We start from the raw sequence: 13,386 nt of genomic DNA on the forward strand, positions 1-13,386 counted from the left end.
AACCCTAGCAGGCCTGCAGCTCACAAAAACACGTGGAAAATAGCAACTTTGCAATGCAAAGCTATAATATATATTAATTTGTGATGCCAAAATGCTTTTAATATGCACATTGATATGCAATAATCATGTATTTAAAAAGAGTGTGAGGCAAACACACACATACCCCTCTCCCTGCCATGTGATCAATCCACAAACATGACAGCGTGATTGATGAAAGCCTCACATGACACGCTGAGCTCTGAAAGTACACGGTACGCCAATCAGGAACCTGAGAAGCCACTTCTTCTGCAGACTACCAAGGAAAGAAGCCTCCCTGGGAATAAATACATCTGCTGGTGTAACATGTTGTTCTGCAACATACATGTACGTACAATGTTGTGCATTTTCAAGAGGTAGGAGGATTCTGGGAAAAGTCAATATTATATTTAAAATTCCACACAAGGTTGTAGTTTTATTCCGGCAGTCAAGGTGAATAAAGTAAATTCTAAGCCCTGGCTTATAAAAAGGCTTAATTATTACTGTTATTTCTGATTAAGACAGACATGATATTGTTCAAATGATTTGTATATTAAATATCATAGTGAAACGTTTTCCTGAAAACGTTTCACTTTGTGTTTATATTCAGATAATCAGCATCACCTCATTTGTATAGAACTTCAAAAAAATACTTTTCCACTTTTTAAAAATCTGATTTGTTTTTTGAGGACTGACAAAATAATGTGTATGATCCTCAGCACTCTGGGCTGAACGTGACCGAGGTCGAGAAGGAAGTTTCCTCAGTAGGCAGCAGTGAGAGGTCAACAGTCTGAGAGTGGGTGAGCAGGACAAAGCTATTGGCTGAGGATCAGTCCTCTGACTGGCCACAGGATGAGCCAGGGGCTCTCAGTGTAATGTACAGTATGCTGTTCCCCAGTCAGGTGTCACAGCCAGGGAAACAGGAGAGGCTTTTTGGGCTTTCCTCCTAGGGTCAGCCAACCTGCTGCCCTCTGTGGTATTCTCGAGGGCTCTGTGACAGGGTGATCGGGTTGCAGAACAACAAATTGCTATTTTTTTAAATTTCAATTAGTTGTCTGCAAGGCTTTTGATTAGTACGATAGTCAGATAAATGAGAGTTTTATACAGTATGAGATCAAACTCTATATTTGGATGTTAAGAAACAACTATTTTTTATTTCTTACATTTTGTCATGTATAAAGAAAACTATAATAAAAGCTTCAGGGAGTTCTGATTCCAGTGCGCAGCTACTTTTTTCTATTTTTATCAACCTGCCAAAGGTGTTAAAGTGAGTGTCTTTAAAGTTTATGTTCGAAGGACTGCAACAACATACCAAGCCAAATCCATTCAAAATACCTGCTCTCTTACATAAGCATTCCAGAGCGAAAACAAATACAAAAACAGGAGGTCAAGCTGCAGTTTTAAAACATTAATTCTCACATGAAGATTTAGAGAATATTGTGAATGTGTTCTTCTCCACCTCTCTGTCAATTGTCTTCAGTCACAACTTATCCTCTTTTCTATCCATCCTCTAAGTTTATCTGCTCAGTTCTTGACATTCAAAATGCTGCGCTACGATTATTTAATTTACTTCCCCTCCCATCATCCATGGCCATAATGCCTTTCTTCCACTCTGCCTCTCTCATCCTTCACTTTCCAAAACATATTGAATGCTTTCCCCTTGTCTTTTAAACAAGGTACTCTTCTTCAGCTATTTTCCCTCATTCTCAATACCAAACTAACTCAATCTGTGTTTTAGCCTTCCCCTGCTACCAGAAAGTGTCCTCTCCATCAGTCTCTCCTTCCCCTTGCCTTCGTCCCCTCGCAGTTCTGCCCTCTCCAGAGCACTTCATGCCTGATGAATGCGGAGCTCATGCCAGAGGTATGAGGAGCGCAGCTGACCACTGAGTTAACAGAAACGCCTGCTGTCTGCCTGTTTGCTCTAGGCTTGAAGCCAGCTAGCCACACACACATTTATATCACTGGGCAGTGGGCACAGGGCACCTTTAAGGTCAGGGAACGCGCTCTGGCACAGACACGGGCCAAAGTGCAAGTGGCACCATAAGGAGGTGAGGTTTCAGTACAGTACTGGTGCGTATATTCACTGTGGGTGGCGACACCGGAGCAACATTTCCAATGCAAGGGTATTTAAAACTAATAGGATAACTTTCCCCCTGACCTGACCCTTACCCCTGACCTGAATCTTACCCACTATATATATGTAGGAACATCCACAGGGAAACTGCAAATCATCTCTGGGAGTATAGAGTATCCTGCAAGCCAGCTCAGCATTGCTCTGACTGAGCAATGCATTGCTCAGTCAGGTTGAATTTAACCCTGGGGTATTTCAATAACAAGCACTTAAACTGCTTCTGATGCCACTGTGTCATGCTTCAACTGCACGGATTTACTTTCTATCTCAAATCAAATGCAGTTCAAGACAAGTTTTGACATCACCTATTCATGATACACGTAGCACTCTCTGTTATGGATGCACAATATGATGATAAGCATGTTTTAATTTGGCAAAAGCTGCTTTACATTACATCACTGCTACAGAGATGATAATCAAAAATTGACCTAATGCAACAATACAATGTATTTTGTAACATGATAGAGCACAGACATCTTCCTGTGTCTTTCATCCACTAAAAGAGGTTCAATTGGACATTAGTGCAGACATAATATCTTGCATCTTTTTCTAATTGTTTTCAATAATTTTTAGAGAATAACCTCTTAATAAAAGCAATATAACAAAGGCTCAATATAATCCAAAGAGAGGAGGTTTAACACATAATTGATCCACCTCAAATTTTTGTTATCTGCCCATAAAGTTTAAACCCACAGCCTTCACTCTGGAGCAAAGATCTGCCTTTAAACTGACAATAAAACATAATTATCATCGCTATAGGCAGATATGACTTTTATAATCTTGCTCAAATCCTCCAGCCACCGTGGCTCTGTGTGTCTGGTTTGCACCAATGCAGCAGTCTCCAATAGGACATGGTTCGGTTCGTGCGGTGTGTGCATCACTGGTGTAAACTAGACGTGCACACAAAAACACCCACATCCGTCGCTTTATGCGCAACAATCACCGTCGTCTCTACATTGTGCATCACCGGTCTGCAGCGTGTGTACTGAGCCTGGAGGAGGATTAGCCCCCGGGACCTTGTCTGTCATCAGTGACCGACCGAAGAGATCACATGTGCGCCTACACCCGAGCACACGGTGTCCTCCCGCTGGGGTCACACCGCCGTCGGGATGGAAGACACTTGTACCAAGTTATCAAGGGATGATGGTGGGGGGGAAAATATGGACCTGACTTGATCTCGTTAGCGCGCAGGTTTCAGCTGATACGACCCAGGAGACGCAAAGAGGGGAACGGGGAGAGGAGGGAGGGATGGGGGGGACAAAGGAGGCAGACAACAACACTTGCTTCTCCAACTTCTGAACCATAACACCCCCCCCCCCCCCCCCCAGCTGTAGTTCCAATGGGAGAAAGACGCGTTTATTATCAACTTACTGCCGGTTTATTTTCAACCCTACTCGCTAAGCGGTGGATAAAAAACTGCGTCGGCCAGGCGAGTCCCACCAGGAGACGGCGGCGTGCTGCAGCTGCCCCGCTAACGTCTGGTGCTTAGCATTAGCCTGCTAGCTAACCCCCACCGACAGGACACAACACGTCCTCCCGCACGTTGCCTTCGTGAGAGCGGACCAGAGCCCCGCCGCGTTTCGCCTGCACACGCAGCCGGCGGGTTAAACGTGTCAACGAGGACACGCGGGACAAAAAACACACGCTGCACACACATGATGGCGAAAGTGTCAGAGAACGGTGAACACAAGCAGGACGTGGCTGACCTGAAAGCTGGGTCCTCCTTGCTGCATCTCGGAGGCGGCGACGAAAACGCGTTTCTCTTGTTGAAAAGTTTCTGGAAGAGAGTCGGGGGCATTTTGTATTTTTAAAAAAACAACAACACCCGGCGCAGAAAGCCTCTCTCTCTTTTCAAACCCGAGAGCAAAGCTCGCTCCCTGAAACTGCCTCCATGGATGTCACAGTCATATGACAGGCATTAGTCACAGGGCTGCTTGGTAACCAGTTTCCCTTTTTTCCCATTGGCTGACGTTACATTACTACAAAATAGCCGATTGGTCGGTATTTTTGGCCGCTTTACCACGTGGTCAGTGGATTCGCTTGTGTTGATGTTTTGTCGGGGATCGTGACGGCGTGAAATTTATTCCCAGAAAAATCAGACAAGTGCTGCTGCAAAGATCCAGGAAAGACCCCACATCAGGAGAGAGTCCATTCATAAAGAACCAGCACACAAAGACAATACAGCAGGATCCGATGTTTACTTACGCTTTACACATCTTAAATACTTTTTTTTCTGACGCCCAAGAGTAAACTTCCATAAAAATATACAGGACTCACAAATCCAGAATACCACACGCACACAATAACCTTAAATAAACTCACATTTGAACTTTATTCACCTTAAAGTAACCGTTCAATAGAAGCCTCGTTCGCACACAGTCGAAAGAATACATGAAGATACATTTAAATATTTGCAAACAACGTATATATTTTCACAACACATGTATAAAACAAAAACTGTCAGGACAATAAAGAAAGATGGTTATTTAACAGGATACAGGTCTGACATCTAGTGGTCACATGGCTCCACATAGTTAAAGTGGTTGTGTGAAAAAAGTGCATTTTCATTAACAGATATAAATAAAATATCTGGTTATATATTCATATTCTTGGCCCTAAACAGAGAGGCACATGGGAGCACAGTTTGTATGGTGCGCAGACACAAAGTTAAAGGCAGCTCTTTAAATAACACATTTGAATAATACATATTTTATAATTACATTTTATACATTAAGTCTCATATACGTTGTTTTGAAGCTCATTCTTCCAGAGGAAACTTCACTCACAGGCCTCCTTATGGGAGAAAGGTGATGTTTTTTCATAGAGTATCTTTGCTTCAAATGTCACAGGACACCAGTCTCTATGTTCTTAGCAGCCGTGAGAGGAGAACAAAGCAATACTCCTGAGTTTGACACACCTCTCTCTCGCCCTCTGAAAGAACAGATCCCTGTCACCGTCACTGACAAAGTCAAAGAACCTGGCTTTCTCCGGGATCCTCTTCACAGGCCTTTTCAGCGTCACCCTCAGCTGTGGCGTGTCGTCTTCAGAGTTCATCTCACCCACTCCGGGCGCCTCTGCGTGGGGCTTCACCTGCTCGCCCTTGCTGGGCCTTCGAGCTGACTCACTGGTATTTGGAAAGGTTGTTCTGGCCACTGAGATGCGTTTCACTTCTCGCACGACGGGGGTTTTGAACGATACCTTCTTCTTGAACAGAATAGGTCTTCTGAGCTGAGGAAGCAAAACTATGTTTCACCTTCACCACAATCCATGTTACTTTTGATTTGAGCAAAATACATGAATGGTGATCATATTTCAAATTACTTCTGAAGGTGACTTTCTTACTTTCACTGGAGTTTTCCGCTTCAATGTTTCTGCCCGATCGAGGATTGAAAGACACAAGATTTAAATTACATTGATGTATGACTCACATTGAGATTATGTGGCTCATTATGAGTGTTGTGATTGGTGAACAAACAGTAAACCTTCTGCCTGAAATGAGACACTTTACCTGATTTAAATGAGTCTGTTTGTATTTGGGTCGCAGCTTCAGGGCCTCTGTGGTTACAAAAGACCAGTACTGATCATGTAAATCAACCTAGTCAGCACTCAGGGACTTTTCCAGAAAATAAAATGATCTGACAAACTTACCGGATCTCACGATTCGTCTGCACATGAGCTGTGGAGGCATCTGCAAACAGAGGTTTAATCCTCATCAGACAATAGAAGACTGTTTAAGAGACATACCCACACACAGACATCAAGTTAGGTCACATTCACATTTTCTGTTATGAGCTGTAAAACAAATTTTCCCTTGCAAAATTATAGTTTTTCATAAAGATTTGTATAGAGGTTATTAACTCTGTAGAAGGTCTAAGCCTCATGAAACTTTCCATTTTAAAAGATTATTTTACCATCTCAGAATAGCGCTCAGAAGATCACATACCTCTGCCAACAACCTCCTTAAATGAAATCAAGCTGCCCCAAAATGCACACAAATGTCAGAAAAGAAAAATCGCAATGTTATAGAAAGTGAAAATAAATATGATGGATCTGCCTCCTAATCTGCATCCGTGCCAAATGTTTTTCCTGACTCATATACTGCATCATTCCACTAAATTCTGTGGTAATCTGTTCTGTAGTTTTTAACTAAATGATGTGAAATAACGTGTGGGGGGGTTTTCTCTCACTCACCACTGATGGTAGAAATGTTGGGGAGGTCGTGCATGTGGATGTTCTGGGCGTGGCTCACATCCAGCAAGGTGGAGTTCTTTATGTCAAGATGGAGATCCAGTGTCTCCTCCTTCATGGGGAAAGTCAACGTTTCCACTGGGAAGAGAAAAGAAGACAAGACGAGAAAGAAAGAAAGAAAAACATTACAACAGAATAAACTTGCAAATTTGGGAATGGTATCAATAAAAATGCACAAACACACACACATACCATAGTTTTCTCTCCTGAAGATCTCTGGTGAGGGAAGGCTGCTGGAGGATGAGGAGGCAGAGGAGTAACAGTCTTCCTCATCATCCTCATCAAAGCTGAACGTTGCATCTGTCCCCGAGCTGGAAGATGTGACGCCTTCGGGGGTCACTGCCAAGTTTTGCTCCTCTTCTTTAACTACACTTCCACCACGTTTAACAGCCTCTGGGTCAGGGGTCATGTTTCCAGTATATGTAGGGCGGCTCGAGTAAAACACAGATTTGCACTGGACATGCTTGGTGCTAGTCTGTGTGTAGAGGATGAGCGTTGGGGAAGAAGGAGACACAAACGCAAACACACAAAAAAGTATGAGAAATATTGGTAAGTCCTTTGAAATAAAAATTCTAGTATTCTGCAAATCCTCCCATATAATATTTGTGAGTGTTTGGCTGCATTAACACTCAGTGACCTCAGGCTGCACTTATCAAAGCTGGATTACCAACCAGGCAAAAAGCAGCCAACTGACCAGCAGACCCCCAGGGGCCACAACATCCCAAGGTTGACTCTGTATGACTAGTGTCCACAGAATTTGACCAATTGCTAAATTTGTTGGAAATGTGAAACTATAACAGGACCACCATCAAGTAGCTTGTGGCGCTGTCTTGTAGCAAGACTCTATCTCAAAATGTAGATGTTAGACATTCATTTATTTAGGTCCTGCTCAGAACTGGTATAAACATCTGTCCTGAGATAACTAATCACAAGTGGACAGGTCTGAAATGAGGAGACATTTACACATGTACTGTCCACATGTGATCGGATCACCCAGGACGGATGTAAACATCAGGACTGAACATGGGTCTTGGATTATATTGATCCAATTTGTTTTAAGTTGCATTTTGACAGTTGTTTTCTTTTTTTTCTGTTGCAAAACCCCCGGAAAAAATATTAGATTAATTAATATTAAAAATGCGTTCCAGTCAAAACACGTATAGGTTAAATTTACAATCAAGAGGAAAAAGTAGCTGATTTGCTGAACTGGTACCTATTGATTTTCTGTCAATGGACCAATCAACCAATAAATCAATCAACAAATGATTTAAACTCCTCAGTTGGTTTCTGGGGACCAGGGTGAAAACATAAAGCAACCACGTATAGTAGAAGTTTATAGGGGCTCGACAGCAATTTATTTGTAATCATAGATTATAAATATGGTTTACGTTGGACTTATTATTGTTTACTTTATAAATATTGAGTTTGTTATTCACATATGCAGTGAAATATCAACGTGTCCTCACCCTCACTGGATTGGATGGTTTGACCGGGTGGTCGATCACCTCCTGCTCTTCAGCCTCCTCTGGAAACGCCTCATGAAGCCTGTTGGTCAGAAGTCTCCTGGGCTCTGGACGTAGTGAGATTCAACAGGACATGAATATGTATGCCTTTAATTCATACGTTCAGCCTTAAGCACTGACTCCAGTTAAGTAGATTTAGTATAAATGTATTTTATAAAGTCAGTAGTTTATGTCAGGTATAATTATTTGTGGTTTTAAAGGCAAATGAGCACAGATGCTCAAAAACTGGTGTAGCGAGAGAGAGAGAGAGAGAGAGAGAGAGAGAGAGAGAGAGAGAGAGAGAGAGAGAGAGAGAGAGAGAGTGTGTGTGTGTGTGTGTGTGTGTGTGCTCTTACTGTATCGTCTGCTCATCGCTGGTGTGTCTGGTAATCCTCTGCCCATGTGACTAACTTCACGCTTCTTTCGCCCCATTTTCCCCAAAAACCAACCGTCAAACTGAGCTAAATGTGACGTGGTGCCAACACACTAACGGCCAGATAACGTTAGAAGTGATGTCTCGAACACTTTGACCAGGATATTATCGGTAAAAATAGAGTAAGCTTTTCGTTTCCGGTCTCTGAGACGGATCCTAGCAACCGAGCACACCTGTCAATCCCACCTGTCGATCAGCTGCTGTGTGATGAGGTGAAATTATTCTTTTTAATATTATTATTTTGAAGGTCCTTACCGGAAGTGCTGGGTCTAATTGCAAAATAAAAGAGGTTTACAAATATTATTTAATCTCTAATTCCGGTATCCACTGTCATCTAGTGGTCACACCTACAATTACATTCATTAAACATAAAATGAAGAATTCATTTATTTGAAATCTGCTGATTATTAACTATTGTAGTCACCTGCATTGAAGATACAATTTAAAGAATACATGATACAACCTCAGCCATTCAATATTCATGTTATATTCACCATTCATTTTATTGATCTTTTCCATACTTTTGTTTTTATCTCTGCCTTGTAATGTGACCTTGAGTGCTGTGAAGGCGCCTATAAATAAAATGTATTATTATTATTATTTTTATTATTATTATTATTATTATATTGGTGACATATTAACTTTCTGATTTTGGTCAAGAACAATTCTAGTCCACTACATTTAAGAAATAAATATTTAATATTTCATTTCATTAAATTCATTTGACAGCTCGAGTCTTGATTTCTATGGTAAGATTTTACAGCAAAAGTATATGATATCTTTATAAAATATAAGGCATTCTGACAGAATATGTGGTTCCAATGCTTTTGGGCTTTTGATCCTTAAAATGGGGTCTGAATACATGTTTCAGATACATGGCTAACTTGGGATGTAAGATGTACCAAGACCTTGTACCTGAGTAAAATACCATGGTATAGAAAAGCTTTGTCCTAACTCCTGAATTCAAAGTTGCATCAAGTATAAAAGCATTAATTTACTTTAAGTACCTAGTAAGTAAAATTACAGGAATAGAAGTCATTTAAAAAGTACTTACATTTTCATTTAGCTGATATTTCGCTGCAACTTTAAATCATTGTAAGAATAATTTAAATTGCATACATTTTAACAAAAAGGTAGATAAATATATACTAGTTGTTTGAAACTTTAAAAACAAAAGCTGTGTGTGAAAAGCTTTGAATAAACCAGGAAGAAAGAAATCAGACACCGGTTTAAAATCATTCCAGAATATCTTTTATTTCATTGCCCTTTTTCCTAGTCCCCGCCCTCCCTCATCCCTATTGCTGCACTCAATCATTACAAGGATATGGTGCTGATTCCATTTTACAGCAGAATAGATAAATAAATAATTACAATTCATCTCACTACACGCAAAAAGAGAGAAAAAAAAATCCATTCAAAACCATTGATTTAATAAATATGCTTACATCTAGCTGTCCTCATTTATGTACATCCACATTGTTTATGCTTTGGGACGGTAATCAACTTAAAAAGCCTATACATTATCTCTATGTGTAAACCCCTTCAGAGAAAAATCATTTTCTTTACTTGTTTTAAAAGTTGATGTATGTTCTGTTCGCTTTCGGTGAGTGGAATTCATCGGCTTTGCCTACGTTACAAAGCCTTGCACTAGCAGCGGTGGCTGTGGGGCAGCTGTATACAAACCTGCTATTAATGGCCACAAAGAATAAGTTGCCCATTTTTTCAAGTCAAATGCTAACGGTCCCAGCACTGCAGGGCAAACTGCATGCATTGCCCCGAGCCCTGCTTTTTGCATCGTGTTCTTTTTTTTTGTTTGTTTTCCTTTTACCTGTCATTCATACTCTCTGTGCAAAAGATGGACGGGACAAAAACTGAAAGATTCAAATGTGTCAAGTGTGCAGCGTGAACTTTGATGGTCGTTACAGTGGGGCAAGTCCTTCATATAAACGAGGAGCATGCATGCCAAACTGCTGATGACAGACGAGTGGAGACATGACACGAACTGTGATGCTCCACAGTGGAACAGTGTCAACAACAGTGATTCCTTACAATCGTAATCCTGCTCTCAAACAGGTGGATTTTGGTCTAATTGTGCAACATCGGGGGTTCAATATAACTTCAGATGTTGCTGAAGCTGATCAAGTGAAATGTGACCCACTGTTCCCCACTGGGGCTGCAGTTCACCCCGGTTGCACAGGGTGTCAGTATTCCCTCACATCTACACCTCTCCTCTGGCTACACTAGACACAGCTGTCAAAGCCCAGCAGTGGATTTTGGTTGAGTGTTCTGGCTGGTGGGTTGAAACTGATGGGAGGAGCAGAGTTAGCTGGAAACAGGAGTTGGACTTCTCAACGTAAAAGTGCTGATGAGTGTGTGCTGCTGGGGACGGAGCATTTGATGGTTTGATTGGGTGGATCGCAGGTAGCGGTGTATGGAAGATTCATCGTGGCAAAATGAGAACAAGTCAAACAAAGAAAAACGATACACATTTATATGTGTGTTGAGTGTTTACACTGTGTCATAACGAAATTGAAAACTTCATATTTAATGGACAGTAACACAATTCATAATGTGACATCAATTTTCCAGGCCGCATTAAAAACAAATCATTACACAGGAAGCTAAGTTAAGAGGTGTATTACACAACAGTGCACACGAAGCACTGTCGTTACTCTGTTTGTGCCAACAATTTTAAACGAAATCCTCAATCACAGCTCGGCACAGGGACAATAAGCCAATTATTGCTGGCATGAGACTTAAGGATGGATGAATCTTGCAGTATATATATATATATATATATATATATATCTTTACTACGGCTGATGACAGAAGAGAGAATATCTTCATGGTACAAAGGTCGCTCACTATAAATTTCTTAAGTACAGTAATTTTCCTTTTTTCTGTTGGTAGAACAAAAGTAGTTACAAGATACACTGCAACATGTGTCCATCCTGTGCTCTCACATTCAGCCCATCAGGGGTTTTGTTGTGACGTTGAAAATTCATGTCATAATGAAAGCAATTCATTCCATTATTAAGTCTAGAAGCTAAATAACTGTCTTTTTTTAAAAACCTGTCATTCCATTTAATTATGACACAGTAAATGCATACATAACAAGGACATGCACATGACGTTGTGCACTACCTTTCACTTTATTTCTTTGTTTGATTTGTTTTTATTTAGCTGCTGTTAAATCTTACAAAGCAGAGCCACGTTTCACTTGCTTTCCCGAAGCACGTTAAACCCAAGGTGAAGCATCTCTGACCGCTGGCACGTCGACGGTCAAAGCAGATCTTAGTGTTAAGATGCTCGAGGGAAAAAACGTGGTCCCTCCGGCCTTCACATGGAGATGCTGTTGTAGAGCTGGTCGATCTTCCCCTTGAAGAACTCCTTCAGCTCGGATCTCTTGGCCTTGAGCGTCGGAGTCAGGAGGCCGTTCTCGATGGAGAACATCTGGTTGTGGATGTAGATGTTCTTCACCTGAATACAGGAAATACAAAAAGATGGTGAATGTTTGTGTAACTTCATGTGATATTGTGAGGCATTAGCTTAAGACATGGAATTAACCAAGGAAATAAACACCTAGTTAGTAACTGAATTTGTTATACTTGTTAAATTATTTGTTGTATATAATCTTTATTGGAAAATATCAATTTTCTAAAATATGGTCTGTAATATTTATAAAGATTTAACAAAATTAAGTATAACAACAGTATATATAAAATTTGCTTCAGAGTAAATATTTTTCTGTTATTTACAAAGCTGCGGTATCGAGGTCCTGTCGAGACATGTGCTCCACAGTGAGTCAGTCTCTAAAACCAAACTAACCAGGAATATCAACACTTGAACAAACACCAGTGTGACAAGAACTACCTGACAGAAACTATCTTTGAGAAAAAATTTATTTGTCGATTACTTTGACTTTTTAGTTTGGTCCATGTCCCATTTGCTAACATGGAGGAAGCAGAGTTCATGACCTACACTGCAACCGTCTTTATACACACGTCTTTGGTTAGACCACTGTATCTCCACTGGAGCAATTTGTGAAAACTCTAACCCGACAAAGATGTATTCATAAATCTTATGATAGCTTAAAGAATAAAGTTATTTAAAATATTTTTGCAAAGACACGAAGAAAATGATGCAGCAAACAAATATATCTTAACAGATTTTCCCCTGCTTACCTGCTCAAACGAGTGGAGGCCGCTGGCTTTGCCCAAACGCACTAAATCTTCAAGGATTGCCTTCTTTAGCTCCTGTTGCCAAAAAAAAGGAAGGTTTTCTTTCTTAAACTTCATCTTCTCAGCATCTGTCATTAACAACTTTATCTGAAGCTTGATCGTATCTCACAAAGGTCTGAGCCATGTGTCACCTACCGTGTTTTTACAGAGGTCCTTGTAGGTACCCAACATGCCTTTCTTCTTGGCCCATCCAGGCATTACTTCAGGGTCAGGAACCACAATCCCCACCAAACAGGACTGCAAAGGGCAAATGACCACAAGGAGAAAAAGTCAAAGGATTTTACACGTGAAGGTGAGCATGTATTTTATTTGTCCTGGTTTGATATGGTGTACAAACAACTAAGAGTCTGAGCAGGAGACAGACTCCATGTCAACAGAACATTAGAATACTGTGCATGTGTGTGTGTCTGACATTGTCCTTACCTGCAGACTGTCTCCATGAACATACAGCTGTGCCACAGGTTCACTCCTAATGTAGATGTTCTCGATCTTCTCCGGGGAGATGTACTCGCCCTGCGCCAACTTGAAGATATGCTTCTTCCTGTCGATGATCTTCAGCGTGCCGTTCTACACGAGACATGGGGTTGAGAACAGGGTGAAAATTCCTCGAACAAATACAAGGAGCAAAAATATTAGACTATAATAAGTAAATATTGGAGTCTAATGTAATCTGCAGGTTCTTACAGGTAACCATTTGCCGATGTCTCCGGTGTGGAGCCAGCCGTCTGTGTCCAGCGTCTCTGCCGACCTCTCTGGGTCTTTGAGGTAGCCCTTAAACACGTTTGGTCCCTTCACACAAACCTAGATGGAAGATTA

General features: G+C 41.0%; 3 protein-coding genes across 6 annotated transcripts in view; all 3 read right to left on the reverse strand.

Moving 5' to 3' along the window:
- fnip1 (folliculin interacting protein 1) overlaps positions 1 to 4,044 on the reverse strand; it is a 37,040-nt gene extending 32,996 nt beyond the window's left edge. For both annotated transcript variants that reach the window (XM_034607686.1, XM_034607683.1), the window contains exon 1: positions 3,853 to 4,044. In XM_034607686.1, the coding sequence (XP_034463577.1) occupies positions 3,853 to 3,944 (92 nt within the window). In that variant the 5' untranslated portion in view covers positions 3,945 to 4,044. The remainder of the gene's footprint in view (positions 1 to 3,852) is intronic.
- Positions 4,045 to 4,331: 287 nt separating this feature from the next.
- Positions 4,332 to 8,535, reverse strand: LOC117774312. Its single transcript, XM_034606639.1, has 8 exons — positions 8,253 to 8,535; positions 7,861 to 7,964; positions 6,587 to 6,869; positions 6,338 to 6,472; positions 5,795 to 5,834; positions 5,655 to 5,701; positions 5,489 to 5,517; positions 4,332 to 5,374 (listed from the first exon to the last, which is right to left on the reverse strand). Exons 1-8 carry the CDS (start codon positions 8,326 to 8,328, stop codon positions 5,015 to 5,017), a joined length of 1,074 nt encoding a protein of 357 aa, XP_034462530.1. The 5' UTR covers positions 8,329 to 8,535; the 3' UTR covers positions 4,332 to 5,014.
- A 1,392-nt stretch (positions 8,536 to 9,927) lies between these two features.
- The window catches only part of acsl6 (acyl-CoA synthetase long chain family member 6), a 40,814-nt gene continuing 37,355 nt past the window's right edge, over positions 9,928 to 13,386 (reverse strand). For all 3 annotated transcript variants that reach the window (XM_034605959.1, XM_034605960.1, XM_034605958.1), the window contains 5 exons: positions 13,255 to 13,371; positions 12,994 to 13,137; positions 12,706 to 12,807; positions 12,514 to 12,585; positions 9,928 to 11,809 (listed from right to left, as the gene is read on the reverse strand). In XM_034605959.1, the coding sequence (XP_034461850.1) occupies positions 11,669 to 11,809; positions 12,514 to 12,585; positions 12,706 to 12,807; positions 12,994 to 13,137; positions 13,255 to 13,371 (576 nt within the window). In that variant the 3' untranslated portion in view covers positions 9,928 to 11,668. The remainder of the gene's footprint in view (positions 11,810 to 12,513; positions 12,586 to 12,705; positions 12,808 to 12,993; positions 13,138 to 13,254; positions 13,372 to 13,386) is intronic.

Source organism: Hippoglossus hippoglossus, chromosome 14 (genome assembly GCF_009819705.1).
Source record: "Hippoglossus hippoglossus isolate fHipHip1 chromosome 14, fHipHip1.pri, whole genome shotgun sequence".
Taxonomy (NCBI): domain Eukaryota; kingdom Metazoa; phylum Chordata; class Actinopteri; order Pleuronectiformes; family Pleuronectidae; genus Hippoglossus; species Hippoglossus hippoglossus.

Coding starts and splice junctions, on each gene's coding strand:
- LOC117774312 (XM_034606639.1), bottom strand. CDS start 8,328: ATGGGGCGAAAGAAGCGTGAAGTTAGTCACATGGGCAGAGGATTACCA. Junction 5,702..5,794: donor CAGACGAATCGTGAGATCCG/GTAAGTTTGTCA, acceptor TTGTAACCACAG/AGGCCCTGAAGCTGCGACCC. Junction 5,518..5,654: donor AACAGACTCATTTAAATCAG/GTAAAGTGTCTC, acceptor TCGATCGGGCAG/AAACATTGAAGCGGAAAACT.